Here is a 27,798-nt window from a genome sequence, read left to right as displayed (position 1 = left end):
ATTTGATATCTTGAATCGAGTATTATCCTTATCATATCTCCACTTCATTGCTATTTTCCTTTTATCAATTAAAATCTTACAAACATTGCTTATACCTTATAAATAGTTTAAAATACTATATAATATGGTTATATGGTGGGACGAGTGATAAGATTTGACGGGTTTGAATTAATATTAGTACAAATTTAAAATATTATTAATTCGATGTTAAAATATGGGTTAAATTCTCATTTAATTATTTTGTCAACAATACAAATATTAGAATATTAGACATATCAAACCAAGATAGTTTAACTAAATTCTGTAAAACAATTAAATTATTAGCAAAATTGTTTTTTAATCAAATAATATCTTATAAATTACTTATTATGTATTTTATTATTTATATTAATAATGAACAATCCAAATACTACTTAACTAAATATAACACACAAATAGAAGTTAAAATTCTACTAATTAAAAATTTATCTTGCGGTGTACCGCGGGTAAAAAATCTAGTAATTATCAAAAACCATAAACCTGCATAAAGTCTTCAAATCTAGTAATTATAACATTCAATTCAAACCTTAAAAACTTACTTTAATCCACACATCATCTTGATGTGGGAAAATGTTATGGTTTAGAAACATTAAAGTTCACTCAATGTGTGGATATTGTATGAATTGACACATACAATTGTATAAGATCCCAAAATAGGTATTCATGAGTTAAAAATGAGGGTTATCAACTAGCTCCATACATTTTTGAAATGTGGTTTTCACTTGCTTTTCACATTAGAATTTGATTTCCCTTTTTTCTTCATAAATATGGTTTGTATGTATAGGCCGATTTAAAGTTGTCGTTTAACATACCTACAATTAAGATATAATTAGCTTTAAAATTATATATAGTTAAAAAAAATTGGAAAGATTTACTGTATCATTTTTTTTTATATTACTAAATTTGTGTTCTAATGATAAGTCCATTGACAACCATAAAATTTTAAAACCTTGTTTAGTATTAATTAAATAATCAAGAAACATGGATTTATATATTATTCAAAAACAGATTATTTTATACTTTGAATTTGTGATTTTTTAGTGATGATGAACATCATTTGGTTCAGAGCCACAGGTTTACTAATGGGATAATTTGGTTAGTGATGATGAACATCATTAATTAATGTAACAGCGGATGATTAATGAACAACAAAGAAGGAAAAGAAAACCAAAGTCTCGTCGTTACTTTATCAAATTTAACTTTACCAAAGCGCTTCCTACATTTCTCTCAGGATTCAAGATCAATCTCAAGTAACAGCTGTTACTGATTCGTGAGAAGATTCCAAAGATGTTTGCTTCCTTCTTGGTCAATCCCTCTTGTCCAGTTTGGTTTTCCTTCTCCTTTGTGTCGATTCGATTTCAAAACTCTCATTCGTTGTTGTTGTTGTTGTCTCAGGTTGTTTCAATGGCACACAGAGATCGACTAAGTATTCTACCAAATGAAATTCTTCAGAGAATCTTGTCATTATTGCCGACAAAGGATGCCGTGTCTACTTCTATTCTCTCCCATGGATGGCGTGAACGGTATCCCTCGATCTCTAATTTAGGTTTCCTCAGGGAGCGGATGTAGATAGGTTTGTGGATTTTGTTAATCATGTCATAGCTGTGCGTGGAGATCATTTTCTTATTGAGAAATTTTCTCTCACCGTTCTTAGAGATTGAGGACGACCATCTTAATGCCTGGATCTTGTATGCATTGGGGCAAGATGTCAAGAATCTGAAGCTAGGAATCTTTGAGTTGGGAGGTGTTGAAGACTATGATATTCCTGGAGGGATTTTTCAGTCTGAGAATCTTGTTAAGCTGAAGATCTCATCTACCAACTTTCACATCATTCCTCTTGAAGGTCTTGTGGTTCATCTTCCTAATCTGAAGTCCCTCTACCTTTGGTCAAGAGGTGGTTGCTGGAGTTAGGCTTGCCAACATTGTCTCTGGTTGTCCTAAGCTTGAGAAGTTGGTAATGCACGATATCAAGTGGTTCAGATGGGAATCCTGCACTGTGTCTAGCCCAACTCTCCAGGTGTTCAAGTTTTCTTACGATGACGAGGGTGAAGCCGACCGTGACAGATGTCTGCAGAACGTCTCCTTTGACACTTCAAATCTTCTCTACTTGGATTACTCTGATGATGTTGCTAGACAGTATCACTACAAAAAAAAAGTGTGGTATTACATCATTCATTTTCTATTTTTCATCAGTTTTAAATGATACAAAAATAATTTGCATCACTTTAATGAATGATTTATACTTTGTTGATACAAATTATTTGTATCAATTGAAATAAATATTTGTTTCAGTTACTGAATTGATGTTCATTTACATCACTTATAAAAAATGTTGCAAGTCTTACATTATTTTTACTAAATTGATATAAAATATTTGCATCATTTATCAAAACTAATGTAAAATCGTTATACCAATTTTAAAAGCAAAATGTTAAAATCAATATTATAATAAATTTTATGAAAATATTTTTCTGTAGTACAATATTTAATTATTTGTATTTTTAATTATATTTGTTTATATATATACTATTGATATTTATAGTATATATTATTTTTACTATATTTATGATGGCCCCCACAATTAGTTGTTATCCCACTAAACTTAAGTAATGGTAATCAAATAGGTTTAAGTATTTATAATAGGTAGATCTCAGCACTCTTTAAAGAGTGGTCGATGTGGGATTGTAAAACTCCCTCTACCTACCAACGAAAAAAAAAAAAAAATTGACAACAATAAAAAATAAGTAATTACATTAATTCATTAATCTTTCCTTGTTTTTTGTTGATAATAAATAAATAAGTAAATTTTTAATAAATTACATGAGGTAAATCAATTTACATAAGTGATTTTTAATTATAGCTAGTATAAATTAACATCAGTTTTTATTGATATAAATTTTGTATCATATTAAAAAGTGATGTCAAAAAAATTAATAGATTCATCAATTATCTAAATAATGTGAATCTATAATTTATATCAATTCTTTTAAAAGTGATACAAACACATAAAGGTTAAATCAGTTTTGTTTAATTGATGTCAAATAAGTTTATTAAAACATCACTTTAATAACTGATGCTTAATTATATTTGTTTGTTTCATTTTTAAATAAGTAATTCAAAGTAACATTACTTAATTGTATGATACAATTTAAGTGATACAATACACTCAATTTTTTGTAGTATATCCACTGTTGCAGTTTGGTTCTCTTCATGGTTCCAAAATCCGTCTTCAGACAATAGATGAAGAAGAGGCCAATGAGGACGAAGAAGCTGAGCCTGTTCTTGCTGATGCATCTAGTTTCTTTCTAGGACTTACTCAAGTGAGGAAGCTCTACTTGGTTGCAGATACTATTGAGGTTTGTTGAGACATACATCTCTTTCTTTTCGTTTGCCTTTGTTTATATAGTGATAAGCGAGTACCTTGATCTGTGTGTGTGTGTTTCACTTGCAGGTGCTTACATTCCACTGTGAGCAAATACCCGTATTCGAACACCTCATGACACTGGATATTGAGTGTCATATGACTCTAGGATGGGGATTACTACCAAACCTGCTCAACAACTCTCCACAACTTCAAGCCCTTGTCCTACATGTAAGAAATCCCAAACTCCTCCTTATAATCCATCTCTTTACTACCATCGTTTTTTTTTCTTTTCCAAAAACATATGAGAAACTCCATCTTTTTTATGTATCAGAGACTCTTCCATGACAATACTGATACATGTGGACAGTTGTGTCCCTGTAGAGCTGCCGATCTTTCTTGCTTATCAACATCCCCAGTGAAGATGGTTAAGATTTTTGAACATGATAACGAAGCTGATGTTGATGAAGCAAGGTTTCTCAACTACATCAAGCATTTCTTGAAGAAAATGCCCCAGCTTGCTGATCTCATTGTGTAATGTCTTCCCTCTTCTTCTGCATCCAAGAAACTTAGCATCCAGCAGCGACTTGGAGTCACTCAGGATATTGCTTCTCCCTTGGCCCGGATCCAAGTACTATGATCTTGATTACTCTTCTAATTCCTCTTTTGCTCATTGAGAAGCCTCTTTTGTCATTGAGAAGACTTTGTGACTCTGTCTCTTGCTAGCATTTCTCTTTCCTTAGTATCGATTGCTTTTCTTTCTGATCTATAACTCTGTCTCTTGCTATTGCTGCACTTATAGAATTGCTGAATGATGTATAACTCTTATGTTTCTGTTGTTCTTGATGACTTTCTCTGAATGATCTATAACTCTTATGTTTCTGTTGTTCTTGATGACTTTCTCTGTCCTTAGTATCGATTGCTTTTCTTTCTGCTCGATGGTGGCTCAATTGGGAACTTTAGGTTTAGAGGAGTTAAAAAAGATTTTCTAGTTTAACAAGTAGCAGCAGTTGTTGATCCGAGTCATTTGATAGTAGTGGGCCTTAGGGCTTGATTGGAACAACATATACTAGAGCATTAGCATTATGCAGCATAAGCATTAAGGTGCATAAGTTGTATGCTCTGATTAATATAGCACATTTAGTTGATTGGTATAGCAAGTGAATATCATATATGATATTTATATGTAAAATATGATATTAATTAAATAAATATAATTTAAATGTGTTTCATTAAGAAAATTAATTATCACTCATTGCTATATAATATTTTTAATATATTTTATATTTAATAAATACTATAAATTGTTATGTATATATATGTGTAATTTAATAATTTTCAATTATATATATTTACAAAGTAACATATTAATTAGAAAATAATTAATATATATTATAATTTTTTATAAAACTTTATATCTATATTTACATTTTTAATTTTAACTTTTTAAAATATATATAATATAACCCATTAAACTATAATAAAACAATAATATATATTATAAATATTATATCGACATTAACATTTTAATGTATTAAATAAATTATTATATTAATTTAAATAATCACATTAAGTAATTTCTCATATAGATATCTTATAACAAATAATTTTATATTTTATGAAATCATAATTTTCTATTTTTACAAAATAAATTAATTATTTAAAATTATATTAATATATATTAATATTTTAGAGTTAAATGCTTGGAAAATGCTTCAAATTAGAGCATATAAAAAGAGAGCATATGAGAGCATGTGCATCTTCTAAATACTCTCTTATATGCTTTCCTAATAAAATATTGATTGGATGATAAAATTAAAAAAGCTTCTTCATATTCCCTGCCTTAATAATTTGACATTATCTCTGCTCTCAGTTTTCTTTTTAACGTCTACTAATTGTGTTAAATGGGATTAAACATTAAAAATTCATTAGTGATCACAATGTTTTATTCATCATAGAAAAAGTCAAAATAAGACCCATATTATTAAGCCGGTCTTCCCCTATGCGAACCAAAACGAATTAAAATCTAAGGTCGAAGAATGTACAATTTTAAAATAAATCTGAGAGAGAGATAGAGAAGGAAAGAGCTCAAGCATCATTCATCTTCATCGCTAGCCAAGTCGTTGCTATCATGAGGACCCGAAATCTTATATCTGTTACAAAACAAAAGGTAAACATTTGAGATCAAATACATTCTTAAAACCAAAAATTTGTGTTTATGTTGGAAATTTGAGATGTGATTAATTGAAAAATCAAGAAAAAATTCTCACAATTCAAGAACGGATTTTCCTTCCTTGTACTTTTGGCTCTTATCATGTGCAAACTCCTGAATTCATAAACGCACAAGTACAACAACAACAACAACAACAAAAACAAAGATTAACTCAACTCCTTGGTACAAACGCAATCAAACATGCATTAATTATGTTCGCAAACTATTTTTTTTGTTGTCTTACGTATTTCCACCCAACATTTGATCCACAACCAACACAAAAAATGTCAACTACGGTATGCATTCCAGTTATCATCATTCTGTCTTCTTTCACTCCAACCGAGATGTTTACACTAAAACGAAAAAAAAATACACAATGTTAAGACCATTAATCAAGGATAAATATATCTTGTCTAATGTCTTAAGAGTTAGATAAATTACAAGTGGCCATGAAATCAGAAAGACTTACACGTTGTTGAAGAGATAAGCTCTTCCATGCTTGCATTGAAAAGTCTGCACAAGTTTTTAAAAGTCACTAATATATATATATATATATATATATATATATATTTAAATACGAGCTTTGTTGTTATAGCGATCAAGAAACCATGCATCCATAGACATGAAACATATAACAACTCATGATGCAATGATCGGATCACAAAGAGGATCACAATATATTAGTTCGATTTTACACATGATCATGGAACAAAGGTGCTAATTTATCTAAGGGTCTACAATCAGATTCACGATCAATAAAAAAAAAAGACAACGAGATCATGGAGGATTGAAAAGATCAAACCTTGGAAATGATGTCTTGCTCTGTAGAAAGATGAGTCTTACAGTGTTTGCAGATGTAGATGTTCCCTTCCAGATCCACCATAAAAACCCTACCCATCTCTTTGATTCAAAAAATAACTATATCCTTAATTACGTGAATCGAATAATCCCTTAAATCGAGTCTTCCTTTGGTTTATAGTGGGGAGAAGGAGGAAATTGAGGGGAAAATAGTTGGACTATGGGAGATTTTCTCGGTAGCGTATAAAAACTGTGAACTTGATTCGGTCTTATTGTATCTTTTTTGGAGGAGGTTATGTAAATTACCAAGAAACGTGGATTTAAATATTATTCAAAAACGGAAATTATACTTTGAATCCAACCAATATCCAATATACCAGGCGACCAAAATTCTAAAAATATATCATTTTTTCACTTAGTTATATTTTTCTTCAATAAATATATACGAAAATTCTATACAAAAGAAAACATTATAATGTTACGTCAAATGGACAAATAAAAAGAAACTAGAAAAAAAAAAAAAAAGAAAAAAAAAACGAGGCGGATTTACAGCGATAGTGGATGGGGCACGTGCCCCACACTATTTTAAATAATTTCTTTAGAGATCAGCAGTACATATTATAGTCATCTAGATAATTTAGTAATAGTGTGCCACACGTAACCTAAGAGTGCCTAGTTCGATATTTTACTATTGATGCGTTTTTCTTTCTATTTTTTTTGTTTGGTTTGCCGCGGAAGTTCATGTCCTTTTTCTTAGTGTCTTACCAACATCTTCGTTATTATTGAGTGCATTTTCAATATATATATATATATATATATATTTTTTTTTTTTCGTCAAAAGAGTTCAATTATATTAATTTCTTAAATAAAACTGGGTGTTTCATTGAGTTCTATTTATATATTTCTAACTCTATTTTAGCTTTTAACAAATTTTAAATCATCATTTTTAATACTTTTGAATTAAAAACTACATTTGAATTAAAAACTTTTGGTCAAATTAGTAATTTAGTAAACAATTACCGACTTTGTAATTCATTTCATATTTCAGAGTTTAAATTTATGTGACATATTAAGATATGTGAATCCAAATAATAAATTTTACATATAAATTACATGTTTGTTGTGATTTGTAACTGAGAAATTTTAGAATTAATTGTTTCTAAATGTATCTAAATATGTAGATTATTTGAAAACCAAATAGATAATATGTTCAAGATTTTGATGTCATTCTGGATTTTATATTTTAGATAGATTAAAAATAAAAATTAAATTTATTTAGTATTTATTATTATTAGTTATATTTAATTTGTGCGCCATCCAAATTAGAATACCAAATTAGTATTCTGGATCCACCGTTGCAGTGTGCTAGAAGTTTGCTCGTGCTAGAAGTTTGCTGCATGAGCGTAGAAAAATCCTTCTAGTAGTTCATGGATCCAAACATCATCTTGATGTGAAAAAGGTGACTGCTAAAAAAATATTAAAATGGACTCAATGTGTGGATATTTTATGCATTGATACATACAATTGTACAAGATCTCGAAATAGGCATTCATGAGTTAAAAAATGAGAGTTATCAACTACGTTCATGAGGATTGCACTGGCTTTTCACATTGGAATTTGATTACTTTTTTTCCTTCGTAAATATGGTATGTATGCATGGGCCAATCTAAAAGTTGTTGTTTGACATACCAACAATTAAAATATAATTAGCTGTAATTAGATATAGTTGAACAAAAATTAGCAAATTTTACTTTTTTAGTCTTTTTACACTACTAAATTTGTGTTCTAATGAAAAGTCTATTGACAACCATAAAATTTTAAAACCTTGTTTAGTTTTAATTAAATGTTCAAGAAACATGGATTTAAAATATATCCCTTTTCCACATAATAATATTTTTCTTAAATAAATATATACGAGAATTCTATACAAATAAAATATTAAAATGTTACATCAAATGGAAAAATAAAAAAGAAACTAAAACAAAAAAAAAAACCGAATATGGATCCCTCGATGTGATGAAGTCGTTTACGAGACGTCATATGTAGAAATCAAGCTCGTGAACAAGACTAAGAAAGTCTCGAATACACTAAAAAGAAGAAGAAACAGAGTATTTATATACTCTTTATCTCTAAAATGGCAAACCCAACAGTGTGTGATCTTATTCTTTTTTTTGGTTATATCAAGAATCACAATGAAGAAATATAACTCTCTACATGCATATATGTAAACTGTAAACACACCAAATGGCTCCTCTTTACTTTTACTTTTATTTAGTTAGGATAATATTCATAGAAATTTTTAGATTCTGAATCTGCTTTTGCAATGTTCGTAGTTAAACGTGTTAATATGAACCAACCTTGCCACAACTAACGAGACATATATGAACCTAACATTTTTGCGGATAAAAAAAAACCTTACGGGCTTCTCATTAACCGCATGTTTTGAGTGGTCTCCCAACCTTTTACTGTTTTGGTCCTCACTAGTTACTCCTCATGATAGGGTAGGTTAGTCTATTTAAAGTTTTCCTTTTGTCGTTGTCAGCAAAAAACATGTGGTTTGATAGAAATTGATTGTCTCGATGTAAATTCGTTTGGTTCAGTTTTATGACCCTTGACCCCATACTTCTAATGGACTATATAGATATAGATTACAGAGATTTGGACCAAATCCTCCAACTATAGCCCTATCTTTATCTCATAACTATTTGTTCCGGTAAGAGTTTCTGACTTTCATCTATCAATCTATCATCTATGTGTGAATTATATAGACTAATCCCATTCAGCGAAGTAGCGAACGGGTTACGGTTTATTTTGGTTTACATAAAAGTTTTGCACTTTGAAATATTTTAATCCCCGATTAGAGATCAAATTGAAGTTTTATAACAAATGACTTCGTCGTCGGGAAAACGGCCAATTCCCCATGAACTATGTTACTTTATCGCGTGCATACACAAAACTTTCGTCTGTGCCTATTCTCCCATTAACTACGACAAAATTTGAATATCCTACATGAACTATACAAATCTGGTTAGAAACCACAAATCATAAGACGGAGTTACTGTGCCGTTAACAAATGATGACTAAGATGCCACGTAAAGCTACTGAACGACGTCGTTTTGTTTTCTGAAAAGGAAAAAATTAAAAAATATGAGGTTAAATACTACAAAATCAAGACTTGAACTCAAGACCTCCGATGCCCACGAGCGAATCAAAACCAGCTGAACCATTTTAATAATCGTTACTCACTCAAACGGACCAAATATATATATTCAGGACAGACGCACAAATTAAGAAAAGTAACTAAGAAAAGGAAACCCTTTTCTCTGTTCTTGCTTCCTCTTTTCCGATAACATATGACTGATCTTGGCTTTTTAATCATTCTTTATGAATTTCAAAAATTGGGAGTTCGCTTTAAATTATAGCTCAACTTGATTTCTTCGGTGGATTTCTTCGTTACTCATTCTTTCATAGCTCAACTTGATTTTGTTAAAGGGAAAGGGAAAGGGAAATTAACATAAAGTTTTTTTTTCTTTTTTTTTTTAGTAAAAAGGTTAAAAATCAACATAAAGTTGAGATTGAAATTGAATTGGGTGATAAATATCTCAGTTAAAATTAATCTATGCAGTTAGGACTAGAGACGCAACAGAATGAGTGAGTCGAGAAAAGGAAGATCGGAGAAGAAGAAAGAAAATTGGGGTTCATATTTCTTAGTTTTCCAAAAAGGTTTATATTCATATATCCGTTTATACCTACAATAAATACTACAGTAGTTTAGTTGGTTAATGACTATCTCCTTGAACCTTAGGTAAACGGTTCGATTCCTGTTTTTGTTATTTTTAAATAAAATGTGGTTCCTTTTAAAATATGAAACGACGTCGTTATGTAGCTCGTGGCATCCTAGTGATCATTTGTTAACGGCACAGTAACTCCGTCTCACGATTTGTGGTTTTTAACCAGATTTGTATAGTTCATGTAGGATATTCAAATTTTGTCGTAGTTAATGGGGGAATAGGCACAGACGAAAGTTTTGTGTATGCAAGCGATAAAGTAACATAGTTCATAGGGGAATTGGCCGTTTTCCCCTTCGTCGTCAAACGTATTGTGTCACATTAGAATTCGAAACTACAAGATTTTGAATTCATCACAAAAGTAAAAGAAGCTAGCATTTTAGTCGTTTGAAAAATCCACTCGGTTCATATATTTCTTTTTCTTTTTCTTTCTCTAAAGTATAAAGAAAGAAAGAGCGAAATGGAAGAAAGATGCCTTCGGCTTCTTATCTCATTGACGAAAATATGGTTTTATACAAACAAACAAAAAGGACAAAAGTGTAACGGTGGATCATTTATAAGAACTAATATGATGTTCTTTGTGTGTGTGTCTATACCTAATTTAAAATCTATAATATAGTAACAACTGCCAATTCATTGGAGTTGTCTTTTGTAGTCTCACATGGAAAAGCAATAGGGATAAATATTTAAGCCCCATTCCTTATCTGTTCCTTCCTCCTTTACAGATTTATCCTTTGGACCTTTCTGTAACCAAAAACAAACACAATAAACAACATTATCATTACAAATATTCTCAAGTTGGTTACCTCCACTATTCATGACTCACACAGTTCGAAAATGATAGTAATTAAAGCAGCTTTCGTATTTAATAATCAAGTTATTAAAATATGCAAGTTGGTACGTATCATATTTCATATGAAAATAATAAAAGTAAAAATACAAAAAAAAAAAACGATGAGGTGGATTTTGTTACCTGAAAACATGGAAAGAAGACCAAAACCCAGTAGATGTTGCATTGATACGTAGAATTTATATACACGTAGCCTGTATGGTAAGTATATTATATATGTACAAGTGACGACGATGGACTTCGAATATAGCTAGCAGCTATTTGAGTCTCTCTTGTTGGAGGATTTTTTGGTATCTGGGAAACACATTTTTACAAGCTGAAACCTGCAAATTTGATTTAATAAACACAAAAATTAAAACCTTGAATTAAAATTTTAAGATCATGAGCCATGTCTTAGGTGTTAGTGACGTTGTCATGTCTTAATAATACTTTAACTATCTAAAGATTTTTTAATTCAAAATAAAATAAGAAGCTATAAAAGCAGTCGTCCATCATTATTCATATCCCACACGGTTCCCACTCGGAAACATCCGTATCACTCTTTTCATTTGAGGAAAAATGTGATTTATTCTTATTCTTATTATACAACTAATACTATTTATTCGTCACTATCTAATTAGGTTTGAATCAAATGTGTTTATTATACACAAGGAAGTGCTAATCGAAATGCAAATATTTTCTTATTTTGTTGTGAGTGAAAAATCAAACCTTCTAAATTGACTAGTCATTTTCCAACCTACTAGTCACATAAAAACTACAAGAACCCTTGGTGCCAAAAAAAAAAGTGTAAATTAATTCAAAACGTTGACTATATAATATATCTAAAGTCACATGCTATTTCTGACCGAGTCTGATTTTGTATTAGTGGTAGATAAACAGCATCTTAGATATTAAACAACTAGTAGGAGTACTAGATTTGAAAACTAATCAATTTTGATACGGCCTAATTTTAATATTTTTAATACTAATAATGCTACTGTAACGGCTCTTTTAATAGTTATAATACTACTAAAGCTGCTGTAACGGCTCAAAGTTAATAAAATAAGAAAATTCAAAGTGAAAAAAAACAAACAAACAAACACTTACGGATTCGATGTCGATTTTGAAGACTAGGAGTTTTCTTCTCTCTCTACAACTTGTTCGGTACGCCACAACGATGTGACCGATGGCTAAGACCCAAGAACATACGAAAAGGGTCATCTCTTCTGTTCGGAAATATCCACCGATCACAGGCTCCCCGAACACAATCGCTGCCTTGAACGATACGTATACCAATGAAGATATCGAGCAAATCATCGTTATTGTTAGATATGGTCCTCTCGATAACTTTGGTCCGTCACAAAGCCCGTATACGCCTGTCATCAAGAGACATGTAAAAAAAATTCGATCATTTATAAGTTTTCGATTATAAATCTTTTAAAAGAAAAAAGTTTATATGAGACCAAAACAGTACTCTCTGGCTTTTCTGCTTTTTATATTCTTTCGGAAACTGAAATAAATCCCCGCAAATCTAGCAGAAATTTATGGCACATGCTAATTGTAAGAGCTTAACTTTCTTGGCAAAAATCATAATTTTTCACAAAAAATACGAATTTAAACAAGAACAGAGCAATTCTCAGTTCTCAGACCCCATAAAAAAAAAACAAGAACAGAGTAGTTTCCATATTTAGAAAACCGAACAAAGTTAAGTTTCCTCAAATAGCTTTAGTGGGTTTCACTTTCACTTACAAAGTATAATGGCAGATCTAATGATGGAGATGAGAGGTATATCGATGAGAGAGTATCTGAAATCGTAGTTGCTGAGATAAGAATAAATCGTCGCCGGAAAACTAGAAGGAGGAAGGCGGTTGAGGGAGGATGAGGAGAGGATTGCGGAGGGGAGGACAGCGTCGGCAACGGCGAGAAAGATCGGAGCAGAGAAGATGATGAAAGATAAAAACATAGTGAAGAGAACAAAGATCGTTTTGATTCCTCTCCAAAGAGAAGATGCGTATCTTCTAGTTTTGCTAATATCTTCTTTGCTGATCAAACCCATCTTCATATTTTCTTTTTCTTCTAGGGTTATGTACAGAGGTATGAATTTTGATGCAAGTGTGTGATTTGGTTTATGGAGAGAGAGAAGTTTTTTTGCAGAGACTTGTTTCGAGGGTTTTAAAAGGGTCGTAGAAAACAAAAAAGTTTGACGATGCTGACGATGTAGCTGATGTGTTACAATTAAAAAAATACTCCGTAAATAATATCTATCAGTGACAATGACTTCTTTTTTTTTCTGTTGAATTTGTTAAACATTTCAGATGATGATGTTGTTTTGGACGTCTTTTCCAAGGAAAAATTATTCTAGAACATAATAAATGATCAGTTTGGTTTGGTGCATGATTGGAAATAATCCACGAGAGTTTCAAAACTTTTATACATTTTGCACATATACCAGCTGCTGTATTTAACTGTTTAACTCTATTAGTGTTGAGGACTAATTAGTGTTAAGAGAGTAAATTAAATTAGTCATAGTCTGAATCGTTATTTTTTCTTGGCGAATAACAGTCTGTTGTGAATCAATTTGTTGTTCTTATCATGCTATGCTAAGTATAAAAATGTGTTTTTCTTTATGGATACAAAAATTGTGGAAAAATTGTTTTATCTGAAAGAGTTTTCTTTGTCTGTTGCAACCACTTAAGTTTTACGTATTTTGAAAATTTATTGCTTTGTACTTTGACTAATTAGTTAAAATTTGTAAACATTTTTGACAGCCAATTAAAATTTATATTTCGTATATGAGAGCTTAATACCTAATCAACAATCCATGTTCAGCTCTAGTCACCCTATAATAACGGTATTACCTAAATTGCGTGAAGCACACAATAGTCTCTTGTTTTTATTCATAGAGAGTCTTTCTAAGTTCCATTCAATCTACCTGTATATATATAATAATCAAATTGAGATCTATGTTCAAAGAACATTGATGTTTATTTGAACAAAAAGTAAAGGTAACAAGAGTATCAATCGGAGAAAACATTAATCGTAGTAATAAAATAGTGTTATTACCAGACGTTTTTCTATAAAAATGAGATATACTTGATAACAGTACAAAGGCGGATATAGAGGAACCGACCGATTTTAGCCATGTGAGTGAGCACTGATCGAGTTCATACCGCAGATTTTTTCTTTAATCATGTTACTTTACTGTTAAAATGATTTATTCAAGTTTACTATCTATGAGTTCAAAACATGTTAATTTCTATTTTTTTTTTTTATATATGTAACTGATAGTCACTTAACTCTTTGGATTATATGTGTGTTGATCGGCTGATGTTATGTGTCTACTGTAAACAGTGAGAAAAAACCTGTTTAACAAAAATAAAAAGTCAGAATAGCCTAACCTAATATTTATATAGAAAACATTATAAATCGTCAAATGATTTTCAATTCTATTAATCAATAATATTGAAAAATTATATTAACCGACCAATATGAAATATAATCCAACGGTTATATTTGGGGTATTATTGTGTAATCATCAGAATAAACAACTATTGGCGAGGTAATTTCGAATTCAAAAGGCCCAACCTATGTTTTCGTATTATTATTGCAATAATAGTATAATAAACAAAATCATTTTTATCTTATATGTACGATAAATTAGAGAATTATAGCATCCCATTTTAAACGAGTGCAAATAATGAACCATAAACTTTGAGGCTGCGGGGTTGACTAATGACTAGTATTGAAAGAAACTTCTTACCTGTGAACTCACGAGAAGCATGTATGTTGGCCTTTATGGATAAGTCTTTACTAAAATGATTCTTGACATTTACACCAAGAAGACATTTAATTACACCAAAAGAAAAGTAAGACTTTATGAATTATTTGGTGGCTCAGATGCTCTTACACTTGGTCATGCCTAATGCCTTTTTGTTTGTTTCTTGGCGTAATATGAATTTTCAATCATAATATTTCAACTAAGTAACAACCCGTATGTAGTGTGGAATAAATCTATACAAATAAAATTAAGATTATAAATACAATTATTTTCTGAGTTCTAAAATTCATTTGTGTAAAATAAAATATATAACTAAAATTTGTTTATTTTATTAATTCACTCTCATTTTATGTAAGATTATGTTTCACCTGTAAAATATTATACTAATGGTATTTAAAAGTCAATCTCTTATAATAATGATTTTTGTGATAATTTAATTTTAAAATTTTAAATATGTGAAATTATGAATAGTAATTAGATTTTTTTTAATAAGTAAATAACTTCGGGTTTTGAAAATATTTTAGATCTAGTAATGATATATTTTAATAATTAAATATGTATAAAATGATTAAAATTTATTTAAAATTTGAAATATTTGGTTAAATGTTTGTTTTTTAATTAATTGAAAAGAAATATTCCTTAATCATTCAATGAAAATTATATATAAATATCCATAAAATGAGAGCAATAAATTCCTTGGTGTCTCGAGTTTTCCAACGCTGTCACATCAGCATTATCTTGAGAGTGATTTTCTATTAATATATAGGAGATTAGTAGAGTCTGAAATCAAGAGTGTGGTTTAGCCAACATCTGCTGGAGTTACAAGCATTAGGCAAAAAGTAGCTAGAGTGTCCATATAATAACCGTAAAGATGCGATCATATCGTAAACTTGATAGTTGCCGACATAAAGAAGAAAAAAACTAAAAAAGCACTTTGATAGTTTATTTTTGTAAGACAAAATTAATTTATGTTTTCGTTTGTGTAAAACCCTTAATAGGAGAATACGTATTATCACAAAGCCATCAGGTGCTTAAAACTCAACAACCGGTAAAATGGAAAAGATCTTAATCTGATTCATTTTTGGCATTCTTTTGTCAACATCATTTTCTGATAGGGAAAACGAAACTGCCCAAAAATAATAACTAAAAAAACTGTAATCTCATTCTCAGGGGGAAAGTAAGAAAAGTCAGAGAGAGAACACGAAAAACAAAAAGGTACGGCCAAGTGTAAGCCACCAGAGGCCATAGGCGGCAGAATGATCCGTCCATGTCAGCTTCGTGTCTCAGTTAGCATCATTTACATTGTAGGAAGGAACCTTAGTCCATTCCAAAGGCTTATGTCAGCAAATCTTTTTCTCTTTTTGGATAATTCCTTTCCTTTGTAACATTTTTTTTTTGTCTTTAATTTATGTGCATGTATGTTGTGTTAGTATATGATTCGTCCACTTGTGATTAGTATTATATAGTAACAAATTAACAATTACCATGTAGCGTCTATGCCTGGCCACTTGGCAAGCTAATTAGGACAAATCTTTTTGGCGATTAACAAAACACATATAAAAATGCTACAACAAAGATTTCAATATTTTGGAACCATTTGAGGTGTTGCTTACGGCTTTCCACGTATCTGTTATATCATTCCATCATATAGATTTGTGACATGTATTACTATTATTCAAAGATATTATATAACCCTGTTGATTTGTATGTATTCATACACACGGATGATTCATACCCTCAAGGCAAGTGTATGTAACTTTAGAAAACTTCTTTAATATCTTAACGTTTAATGGATTATATATTTTACGACTCGTGTAGAATCATCGTCACCTGAGCCAAAACCATACGATTCTGGTTTCACTTTCACATATGTCCAGCCCAGGTATAGCATAATCATAACAACAAACATGATGGGCAAAAAATCAGAAATAAGTTTCCTTTATATGAGATAAACTTATAAGTTAATAACTTAAATATATTCCCGTAATTCATGATTCAATATAAAAAGTACAAATAATATATAAACTAATTTATTTCAGAGGGCGTAGCTTTGTGTTGCTTATGAAGCAATAAACCTAGATGGTTGAATCACTTTTATTGACGAATGCAGACTCAGCCAAGTCGATGGCGCGTGCGAGTCCAGCAGCTTTGTTCTGGCACTCACGGTGCTCATCTTCTGGGTCACTATCGGCTACAATGCCTGCACCTGCTTGGAGATAAGCTATCCACTCACGGCGCGGGCTGTCACTGCCTTTGTATGAGTACATTGTGTCGTAACGAGCTTGTGTAGGGAATACAATTGTTCTAAGTGCCAAAGCGATGTCCATGTCTCCAGTGAATGATACACTACCGAATCCGCCACTGTATGGACCTCTTCTAGTCACCTCTAGCTCGTCGATTAACTCCATAGCTTTCACCTGTCACAAGAGAGTCTCTTAACGACCAGAGACATTTAAAGCCAGAATGATGATATGAAATAAAGTATTCTCTGTAATAAAATTAGTAGTTTATGTGCCTTTGGAGCTCCGCTAACAGTCCCAACTGGTAAAGCCGCACGAAGGGTGTCCCAACAAGTCAGATTCTCTTGCAACTCTCCAGTCACCTGTTCACACGATTCAAGTTTATGAGCGTTTACATTGAGAAAAACAGAATCTGGAAGTAGTTTGAGATGGGGAAGAGGTTTGAAGATTGTAATGTTTGAACAAAATTTTGTATTACCGTTGAGCTGATATGCATGACATGGGAATAACGCTCTATATTCATGAGCCTTTCCACCTTCACCGAACCGTTCTTAGATACCTGCTTTCATAACGGCCCGGAGAGAGCCAATGAGGATATTAGCAGGTTTCAACGGTACTAAATGAAAAAAATCTAATCTCTTCTTTGTATGAGAAAAAGATTGGCGTAGAAACACACAAGAAGTTGAAATTTGGTTGCTTTCCATCGATCATTGCTTAAACCAAGAAGAAAACTAACCTTTCCAACATCGTTGCGACCCAAGTCAACAAGCATGATGTGTTCCGCACACTGTTTTTCATCTTTTAACAGTGTCTCCTCCAACATCTGATCCTCTTCAAATGTTTTGCCCCGTCTTGCCGTTCCTGCTAGTGGTCTATTCACGATCTTGTTCTGTTTCACAAAATCAAAAAATTGTTTTTAAACCCTGTTTTAGTCCCTGTTACATAATAAGAAGATCAGGAGAAGAGAGGAGCTGCTCACTTTCTTCACTCGAGTGAGAATTTCAGGACTTGAAGCTACTAGTATACAACCTCTAGCCTGTTTAAGTAAAGCATATGGAGATCAGCAAAACAGAGAAAACAAAAGTAAAAACGTTGAGATGAAACAAGTGATATAGAAGAAGCACTGACTTGCAAGTAACACATAGAAGGACTTGGGTTCACGATCCTCAAAGCTCTATAAACTTCAAACGGATGAGCAAAAGTTCGGCGCTCAAATCGTTGACTTAAAACAATCTGAAAGATATCTCCAGCCAGTATGTGTTCTTTGGCTTCAAGTACAGCATTCTTATACTCATCACTTGTCATGCTTGATTTTTCCAAAGGAGTGCCAAATTGATTTGTGTGCAAGTCCACTGATCCATAAGGTAGCTTGGGGCTGAAAAGAATAACTCAATTTAGAGATACAAAACAGATACGCAAGGCAGAAAAAGGAAGAGTTAACTCACGGATTAATGCATTTGATCCTTGAAACAAGTTCTTCCAAGTGTTTCACACCATTAGCATAAACATCATCCAATGAGCAGTTTCCAGATAACCTCACCCAATGAATAATATGCATTTTCTGTAGAAATGTATTGCAAAGTGCACATTGAGTTTATACAGAATTACAAAGTAACTACATCTTTATGAAAAGTTCAAAAGATTTTAACACCTTTTCGACATGATCGAAGACAATGACATCATCATAAAGACCAAGATGCATGTCGGGTAGATTCCTGTCATCAACCGGAGCCTTTGAGAAAGGTAGCTTTCTCTTTTCGGCATACCGGACAGTGTCATAAGAAAAGTAACCAACCCATCCACCTGTTTATAATAACAAAGATCATGTGATTTTGACCTAATTGTCATTATTGTGATCTCAAAGTAAACCAAACCAGACTAAGTTAGCAAATGACTCACCACAAAAAGCATCAGGAAGATCATCGATCAGTTGAGGTTTCCAAGTCTCAGAGATTCTTCTAGGAATCGTCATTGGATCTTCAACCTCCTCTGTTGTCAAAGTACCTTTCACATGATCCATGAATGTCACTTTGCTCTCCTTAGCCACAATCTCCATCTTCGGGTGTGCTCCAACCACACTATATCTTCCCTAAAGGATTAAATAATCATACATCAGTTTTCATTTGAGAGAGATTGAGCAAGTTAACAAAACAAAAGGTTGAGAGTAGTTCTTACAACAGTGGAAGAGTGATGTCCTGGCTCAACTGATTCGAAAAGGAAGCTTGGAGTCTCTTGATCATCTTCTCTGACAAGACAACGGTAAGCGAGAACAGGAGTGAGATGGTCGGAGAAAATGGTGTGGCGAAGCGGAACAAGATTCTCCTTCTTAGAACCTTCGGCGAACTTCATAGCTTCACTTGCTACAACAAAACCAAGAAACAAATCTTTCAATATAATCTCTCTAATCTAAAAAACCAACGAGCAAGGAAATCGAAGATAGGTGTAAAGAGTTAGGACGATTAATCACATGGAGAGGGACAGGACAAGATAGAACCGCATTTGATGGGAGTGACGAAGGAGATGGAACTGGAGGAGCATCTTTTTGTAATAAAAGTGACCGGTGAAGGTAGAGAGAGGCGGTGGCTGGATGGCGAGAGACGTAGATGGAGGCCAGGGGATTGCATCATTCCGAGTGCATGCATGGTGACGAAAGTTTTGAGATTCAGTCGTCGTCGTCGAAAGGGAAGAGACTCTTTTGTATTTTTGCCAAGGGACACTATTCCAAAACCACAACTTTATTTTATCCTCGACTTCCTTATTTCGCTATTGTACTATGAATCGCATAAACTACATATGGTTGATCAAATTGTGTGACATGTCATGTGATCAGTTAAGTATCATCATCTATTTAATTTTCGATCACTCTCACCATTCACAGTCAATCTATTAGAAGAAATGCATCTATTTAGATTCTTGCTACACATATAATTTGTTTTTTTTTTTCTTTTTCTGTCAGATTTCTTGCTATTTTAATGTTTGAACAAATATATTTGTTTCTATTTTCTTTAAAATTTGCCTTTTACTAAGAAGTTTCATGGAAACATTGAACAAAATAAAATAAAAAATTGTCTTATGGAAAATCAATATTGACCAAACGAGAGAAAAAACCTCAAATGAAGCTTTAAACATATGAAGATTGTCATATTCACTATAAGCAATGTTCAAGAAAGCACTAGGCGGTAATTGGGCGGTGACCCAACGCCTAGCGCCTAGAACATTTAATCGGAAGCTAGGCGATTTTAGGCGGTTTAGGCGTTTTCAACGTAGAACATTATATATGTAATAAATAAATATGCGATATATACAACATATGTTTTTCTATGGTCGTAAAAGAAAAAAAAAATGAATTAAAGAATAGTAATAGGCTTTGAGTATATTCCAGAAAGCTTTCTAACAGGATTAGCTTTACGCATATCACACATCAGAAGTAAAAGAGATATTAGTAGTAAGAGTGTTAGTATAAATATACTCCACTCTCCTTTCGATGAGGAGATATCCCGTGCTTTTTAAGCACGGAGTCAATATTTTTTTTTGTCACTCAAGGATCAACATTTTTAAAATTTATAATATAATATTTCTTTAAATTTGTTTGAGATAATATTTATTTTAATTGTTCTATAAATCTATATATATATATATATATATCTTTTTAATATTAATTATTTTAGAATATTCTAGTATTTTATTTTTGATATATATTACAGTTTTATATTGTTTGTTTGTTGTATTTGTATCAATATTTTGTGAAATATGAAGTAGTAATTTTAATATTATAATTGTGAGAAAATAAAATTTATTAATTTATCAACTATATAAATTTAGTTTTACCAACCCGCAAATATGGAAATTAAAACAAGCATTTTTTTCTATAGATTGAGTAATATATATTTTACATTAAAAAATATTTTCGTTTTTAAAAATTCAAATCACAACATATGCAGAAAAAAATCTGCATATTCATTAATCATAAGTATAATATAAAAATTCCAAACAATTTGTAAATAAAATAAAAAAAAGTTGATAGAAGAATCATAATTTGAACTTAATAAAATCTTTGGAATCTAGTTATTAAAAATAATTTTATTGTATACTTGGATATAAAATCTTAGTTTTTGAAATTCTGATTGGTTTTTATTTTTTTAAAACAAAATTTAGCAATTTTCGTCTATAATTTTATTAGAGAGAGAAAATATTGTTTTTAACTAATAATTATCTGTATTAGCTTTTCTTTTTCTTTCAAGTACAATTAGTTTTGATTTGAATAGATTTTTTTCCATTTCTAAATTTTTTTTTATTTTTGATCTGTCAGCGTTTTTTATTTTTAATTAATTATATTAATTTAATTAATTAATTAATCATAATTAAAATTTTCTAATGGCAATTGAATGTAATTTCTTACATATTTTAATGTTAGTTTCAAATTTGTACTTCCCAATTAATATAGTATAGTAATTGAGAAGTATAAATATGAAACTAACCTTAAAATGTGTAAAAAATTACATTCAATTGCCATTAGAAAAATTTAATTAAGATAAATCAATTAATTAAATAAATATAATTAATTAAAAATAAAAACTCTGACAGATCAAATATAAAAAAATCTAGAAAAGTAAAAGAAATCTATTCAAATCAAAACTAATTTGTACTTGAAAAAAATAAAAAATAAAAAATTAACTGATAATAAAATAGAGTTTATTTTCTTCTTTAATTTTACATTGTCATGCCATTGAGTTTAAATAATTATTAGTTTTAGAAAAATATTTTCTCCCTCTAATAAATTATAGACGCAAATTAAAAAATATATTTTTTAAAAAATATAAACAAATCAGAATTTCAAAAACTAAGATTTTATATCCAAGTAGTCAATATAACTATTTTTAATAACAAGATCTCATGTATTTTTAAAAAATTTCAAATTATGATTCTCCTATCATCTTTATTTTATTTTATTTACAAATTGTTTGGAATTTTCATATAATACTTATGATTAATAAAATGCAGATTTTTTCTTCATATGTTGTGTTTTGAACTTTTGAAAACAAAGATATATTACTCGATCTATGAAAATGAAATGTGTGTTCTAATTTTTACACTGGCGGGTTGGTAAAACTAAATTTATATAGCTGATAAATTAATAATTATATTTGTTTATAATTTTAGTATTAAAATTACTACTTCATATGTTACAAAATAATGATACAAATACAACAAACAAATAATATAAAACTGTAATATACGTCAAAAATAAAATACTATAATATTCTAAAATAATTAGTATTCAAAAAAACATATATAGATTTACAGAACAATTAAAAATAAATATTATCTCAAACGAAATATTTTTCTTAAAAAAAAATATAGCAATGACTTTTATTATTTTATTATAATTTTTTTAAAATGTTGATCCATGCTTTAAGCACAAGATATTGCCTAGGAAAATGAATTAAATCATGTAATCCATATTATAAAAGTACAAATATGAAACTTTATTAATTGGGAAGTACAAATATGAAACTAACCTTAAAATATGTAAAAAATTACATTCAATTGCCATTATAAAAACTTAAGATTAATTAAATAAATAAATAAAACAAAAATTGGGGACACATAAAATAAAATAAATTATAGAAAAATAAAATAAAAAATCTACTAGAATCAAAACTAATTCATATTTAAAAAAATTAACAGCTAACATTTTAAAAATCTAATCGAATAAAAAATCTATATAACCACAAATTTTATCAAAAACTTTTTCTAGCACGGGTTAAAATTTTTATCAAAAATCTAATCGAATAAAATATCTAACAGTTCCGTTAACGGCTTAATTTTAAAAAATAAAAAATAAAAAATAAAAATATAGATATAATGGTGTAGACTAGCTATGATATTACAACGATCTTGTTTAGTCTGCGAATTCCCAAGAATCGAAGTCTTCTAATTGCGTTGAGAACACAGTTGTTCTGGCCGTAATAAGGATTAAGAGAAGAAAAGTTCTTCAATAAATTCAATAATAAAAGTTCTGCCTTACAATCAAGGAATCGAGTTCCTTATATAGAGAAAAACCAATACCTAAGAAATGTTAAGTTTCTATTAAGAAGAATTAAGTAAAAGGAAAACACCAACTCTTATTGCCAAAAGAAAGAAAAAAGGAAGAAAAAAACAGAGCAAGAGAAAAGGAAGAAAAACAGAGACACCGACTAAAATCATCACCCTGCATCAGGTCACCGGGGGTAGAGAAAGATTCGCCCTCGAATCTTCATGTTCTTCTGGTGGAAAATCTGGAACGAGATGCTTCACGTTGAAGACGTCAGAATAGCGAACCTCCGGAGGAAGACGGACACGATATGCATTTGCGTTTATTTTCTCTAAGACCTCTAAAGGTCCAATCTTTCTTGCTTTAAGCTTGTTGTATTCACGAGGGGAGAAGCGACACGAGTTAAGACTGCCCACACAAATTCTCCCACACGGAATTGAACATCTCGACGATGTCTATCAGCTTCAGCTTTGTATTTTGCTGACGAAACCTTCAAATTATCATGAACCTGCGCATGAATAAAAGAGAGATTGACCACAAAGTCTACAGCTTGGCCGTGATCACGAGTAACATCTGGTGTGACGCCAAGATCAACAGGACCTCGTGGCACAAGTCCATACACCACACGAAATGGGCTAAACTGAGTACTTCTATTAACGGCATGGTTATGGGCGAATTCCGCCTTGCATAATACTGTATCCCAAGATTTTATGTTGTCACCTACAAGACAACGAAGCATATCTCCCAAAGAACGGTTCGTCACTTCCGTTTGACCGTCGGACTGAGGATGATAAGCAGAGCTCATGTCAAGGCTAGTCCAAAGCATACGCCAAAGAGAACGCCAAAAGTGACTAAGAAAACGAGAGTCTCTGTCTGATACAATGGAGCAAGGTAGTCCATGAAGCCTATAGATCTAACGGAAAAACAAAAGAGCCACTTGAACTGCATCTGTTGTCTTTTTGCAAAGAATAAAATGTTCCATTTTAGAGAATCTATCGACCACCACAAAAACAGAGTCATTCCCGCGTTGTGTGCGAGGTAAGCCTAATACAAAATCCATGCTAATATCTGTCCATGGTTGAGTTGGTACCGGAAGAGGCATGTAAAGACCATTGTTGGAGGCATGACCCTTAGATCGTTGGCATACTACACAACGTTCAACAAATCGAGCAACATCGCGACGCATTGAAGGCCAAAAATAAGAGTCCACCACTAGTTGAAGAGTACGATCACGCCCCACATGTCCTTCTTCATGAAGTTCTTGAATAATTTTGAGTCTTAAGCTGCAATCGGGAACACACAAACGACGATCTCGAAACAAAAACCCATCATGTAACGTAAAATCAGACACAATACCAGCTTGTAAATCTGCCCAAATGCGACCAAAGAAGGCATCATGTGGATATAAATCTGCAAAAACAGAAAATCCCGGCACCGAGACTTGTAAAGTTGCCAACAGAGCATTGCGTCGACTCAAAGCATCAGCCACCTTATTTGTTTTACCCGATTGATGCTTAATAACAAATGTGAACTGTTGTAAGAAAGCTATCCAGGAAGCATGACGTGCTGAAATTTTATCTTGGCTGCCCAAATGCTTTAGCGCATCATGATCCGTATAGAGAATAAACTCTTGGTGAAAAAGATAATGACGCTAATGTTTAATAGCTTGAACAATCGCGTAAAATTCTATGTCATAAGTGCTATAACGAGCGCGAGATCCTGCTATCTTCTCACTAAAAAGGCAATCAGTCTCCCTTGTTGACTTAAAACTGCTCCAATGCCCATCTTACAAGCATCACAATGTAACTCAAACACAATAGAAAAATCTGGAAGAGCCAAAACCTGTGCCGATGTTAGCTTATTTTTAATTGTTTCAAAAGCCTCATTAGCTTGACTAGTCCATACAAAAGAAGACCCTTTCATGCAGTCTGTGAGAGGTGCGGTGATGTTACTGAAATGATGAACAAAACGACGATAGAAGGATGCAAGGCCATGAAAGCTACGCACATCAGTTATTGATTTTGGAGTCGGCCATGTTTTGATCGCCTCAACCTTAGTAGGATCCACAGCCAAACCTTCAGCAGAAATAATGTAACCTAAAAACAAGACTTGAGCTGATCCAAAGACACACTTCTGACAAGCTGCAAAAAGTTTTTCACGTCGTAACACAAGAAGCACAGACTCTAAATGCTGCAAATGGCTATCCAAGTCATCACTAAATACCAATATGTCATCAAAATAGACAACAACACACCGTCCAATAAAAGGCCGAAAAGCTTGATTCATAACACGCATAAATGTGCTTGGTGCGTTAGATAAACCGAACGACATAACCATCCACTCAAATAGACCCTCACGCGTTTTAAAAGCAGTTTTCCATTCATCACCAGGTCGGATACGAATTTGATGATAGCCACTTTTGAGATCTAATTTAGTAAATATAGAAGCACGACCAATTTGATCCAACAGATCATCCAAACGTGGAATAGGAAAACGATACCGTACCCTAGTTAAAATAATCGACCCTTTCTTTTGCTTACCGTAATTTTATTGATTGCACGACTATCAACACACATCCTCCAAGAACCGTCTTTCTTTGGAATAAGCAAAGCAGGGACAGCGGTGGCACTTAGGCTTTCACGTACATGACCTTTGGCTAACAGCTCCTCCACTTGGTGACGTAACTCCTCATGTTCTTGTGGGCTCATTCGGTAATGGGGTCGGTTAGGTAATACCGCATTAGGGACGAGGTCGATGTGGTGTTGAATATCACGTAGCGGAGGTAAGCCCGATGGTAATTTCGTTGGGAAGATATCTTGGAAAGTCGTTAACAATCCTTCAAAAGCAGGCGGAACCGGCAGAGAGGTTATACTTGACGATAGAGATGCAACTACTGCCAAGATCACACTAGACTCTCTCACTTGAGCCTCAAAAGCAGATTTAGGGAGAATCAATAAAGAACGTGGAGTCACTAGATTTGTATGCAACACAGACGCTTGTGGTAAAGAACGAGGAACTTCTGGTACTTCTTTAGAAGGTAGCAAAGTGATTGTACGATCTTCAAACATAAGACTATAATTGTTATCTTTACCATGATGGCAAACGTCTCGGTCATATTGCCATGGGCGTCCCAGCAAGAGATGACAAGCATCCATTGGTAACACATCACAGCTCACATAATCTTTATAGGCACCAATAGAAAAAGAAACTAATGCTTGTTTAGAAACAAAAAGTTCTGTTCCATTATTGAGCCAAACAAGTTGATATGGTGACGAATGTGAGGCTGGTTGTATTCCTAATTTGCGCACAGCTTCCTCAGAAATAACATTAGTGCAACTTCCAGAATCAATGATAAGCTTACAAATTTTTCCCTTAATTGTGCAAGTTGAACGAAACAGAGACGTCCGTAGCCATGATTCCTTTGTTGAACGTGGTAGTAAACAATTACGACAAAGAACCAATATTTGTGGTCCATTACTTGTATCTCAACTTATAAAATCAGCATCATGCTCCTTGTTAGAATCTGACAAATATTCATCAAAACGAGGCTCGTCACTAAATTCTGTTTCATGAGCAATTAACCCTCGCCGCGTTTGATTGGGGCAAGCGGTCTGTCGATGTCCATTCTCTCCACAATTAAAACATCTTAATGCACTTGTACGTGGCTGTCGAGATGCAGCAATCGAATCCACATTAGCCCCTGTTTTTGACACAGTAGTATTACGCGTCGACGAAGAATCCGTATATGACGTGCTAGCAGGCTCACTTTGAGGCTGAGATGGAAAGCGACTTCGTGAACCAGTGGTTCCCCAATTTTGTCGATATTGAACTTCCATGGCCAAAGCGCGTTGATGTGCTTCTGATATAGATGTGGGATTAAATTGTTGGAGTGGCAACTGAAGCTGTGTACGAAGGCCACCGATAAATCGAGAAACAAGTTGGTCTTCGGTTTCAAGTAACGTTGTTCGTGCAACCATCTCAAAGAAGTCTGTAGCATATTGTTCCACTGTTCGTGATCCTTGACGTAGGTTCTGCAATTTGTTGTACAAGGTTCTCTCATAATTATAAGGAAGAAAACCCTTACGCATATGTTTCTTCAATTTCTCCCATGTATCAATTTTTGCTTTGTTAGAACGGCGTCGAGATTCTTTTAGCTGAGTCCACCATGCCATAGCTCGGCTCTTGAATCTAGTAGCTACCAGCAAAACACGTACATCATCAGGAACTTTTTTAAAGTCTAAAACCTCCTCTACCATGTTAAGCCAATCAAGAAACTCTTCTGCTTTGAGACTCCCTGAAAACTCCGGAATATCTAATTTAAAACCACATTCCCATCGATGTGCTGTAGCGTTCGTGTTGATGATGTTGTTATTGTTTCGAAGACGTAGCTGGCGCTCATTGTCTTGACGGACCGGAGCTGCAAACAGGTTTTCATGAAGTTCATCATCGTTTTCATAAACAGCTTCTGTGTGTGGTTCACGAGTTTGCTGTTGTTGATTTTGTAACACTGTCATCAGAGCGTTTTCGACGGCATGTTGTAACGCATCGTGTAAACCAGCCGTAAAATTCTCCAAAATCTCACGAAACTCAGCTTGCTGATCCTCCATTGCAGGCTTGCGTGGAGCCATCTTGAGGTGAATAAACTTGCTGGATCGAGCTTTGATTGAGAAATCAAAGCACTGGAATCTGATACCAACTGGTGTAGACTAGCTACGATAT

At 32.4% G+C, this 27,798-nt stretch overlaps 4 protein-coding genes across 7 annotated transcripts; 1 reads left to right on the top strand and 3 right to left on the bottom strand.

Annotated features, from left to right (window-relative positions):
• The first annotated feature begins 1,150 nt into the window (after window positions 1–1,150).
• On the top strand, window positions 1,151–4,263 carry LOC104715694 (F-box/LRR-repeat protein At3g59200-like). 3 transcript variants are annotated; one of them, XM_087464022.1, is made up of 5 exons: window positions 1,151–1,328; window positions 1,435–2,175; window positions 3,220–3,395; window positions 3,491–3,631; window positions 3,735–4,263. In XM_087464022.1, exons 2-5 carry the CDS (start codon window positions 2,076–2,078, stop codon window positions 3,936–3,938), a joined length of 621 nt encoding a protein of 206 aa, XP_087320148.1. In that variant the 5' UTR covers window positions 1,151–1,328; window positions 1,435–2,075; the 3' UTR covers window positions 3,939–4,263. The 3 variants fall into 3 exon arrangements, 1 of the variants encoding a protein (XP_087320148.1); XR_015565333.1 differs by lacking the exons at window positions 3,220–3,395; window positions 3,491–3,631; window positions 3,735–4,263 and having other exon boundaries at window positions 1,183–1,344; window positions 1,435–1,562; window positions 1,694–2,334; XR_755491.3 differs by lacking the exons at window positions 3,220–3,395; window positions 3,491–3,631; window positions 3,735–4,263 and having other exon boundaries at window positions 1,207–1,344; window positions 1,435–1,612; window positions 1,694–2,334.
• A 1,032-nt stretch (window positions 4,264–5,295) lies between these two features.
• Window positions 5,296–6,854, bottom strand: LOC104712237 (protein yippee-like At3g55890). Of its 2 annotated transcripts, XM_010429088.3 has the most exons (5): window positions 6,415–6,854; window positions 6,082–6,125; window positions 5,857–5,965; window positions 5,671–5,726; window positions 5,296–5,553 (listed from the first exon to the last, which is right to left on the bottom strand). In XM_010429088.3, exons 1-5 carry the CDS (start codon window positions 6,508–6,510, stop codon window positions 5,496–5,498), a joined length of 363 nt encoding a protein of 120 aa, XP_010427390.1. In that variant the 5' UTR covers window positions 6,511–6,854; the 3' UTR covers window positions 5,296–5,495. The 2 variants fall into 2 exon arrangements, with proteins under 2 accessions (XP_010427390.1, XP_087320149.1); XM_087464023.1 differs by lacking the exon at window positions 5,296–5,553 and having other exon boundaries at window positions 5,667–5,726; window positions 6,415–6,651.
• Window positions 6,855–10,659: 3,805 nt separating this feature from the next.
• LOC104712236 (uncharacterized) lies at window positions 10,660–13,240 on the bottom strand. The gene is made up of 4 exons (XM_010429087.2): window positions 12,777–13,240; window positions 12,135–12,403; window positions 11,172–11,371; window positions 10,660–10,942 (listed from the first exon to the last, which is right to left on the bottom strand). Exons 1-3 carry the CDS (start codon window positions 13,087–13,089, stop codon window positions 11,306–11,308), a joined length of 648 nt encoding a protein of 215 aa, XP_010427389.1. The 5' UTR covers window positions 13,090–13,240; the 3' UTR covers window positions 10,660–10,942; window positions 11,172–11,305.
• A 3,478-nt stretch (window positions 13,241–16,718) lies between these two features.
• LOC104712234 (anthranilate synthase alpha subunit 1, chloroplastic-like) lies at window positions 16,719–19,862 on the bottom strand. The gene is made up of 11 exons (XM_087464118.1): window positions 19,513–19,862; window positions 19,221–19,405; window positions 18,945–19,134; window positions 18,697–18,848; window positions 18,491–18,606; window positions 18,174–18,420; window positions 18,025–18,081; window positions 17,782–17,934; window positions 17,524–17,604; window positions 17,321–17,407; window positions 16,719–17,222 (listed from the first exon to the last, which is right to left on the bottom strand). The coding sequence occupies exons 1-11, from the start codon at window positions 19,685–19,687 to the stop codon at window positions 16,881–16,883; spliced, it is 1,785 nt and encodes a 594-aa protein (XP_087320244.1). The 5' UTR covers window positions 19,688–19,862; the 3' UTR covers window positions 16,719–16,880.
• Between the last annotated feature and the right edge of the window lie 7,936 nt (window positions 19,863–27,798).

Source organism: Camelina sativa, chromosome 9 (assembly GCF_030686135.1).
Source record: "Camelina sativa cultivar CO46 ecotype springtype chromosome 9, ASM3068613v1".
Taxonomy (NCBI): Eukaryota; Viridiplantae; Streptophyta; class Magnoliopsida; order Brassicales; family Brassicaceae; genus Camelina; species Camelina sativa.
This window is presented reverse-complemented; position numbering and strand designations above follow the sequence as displayed.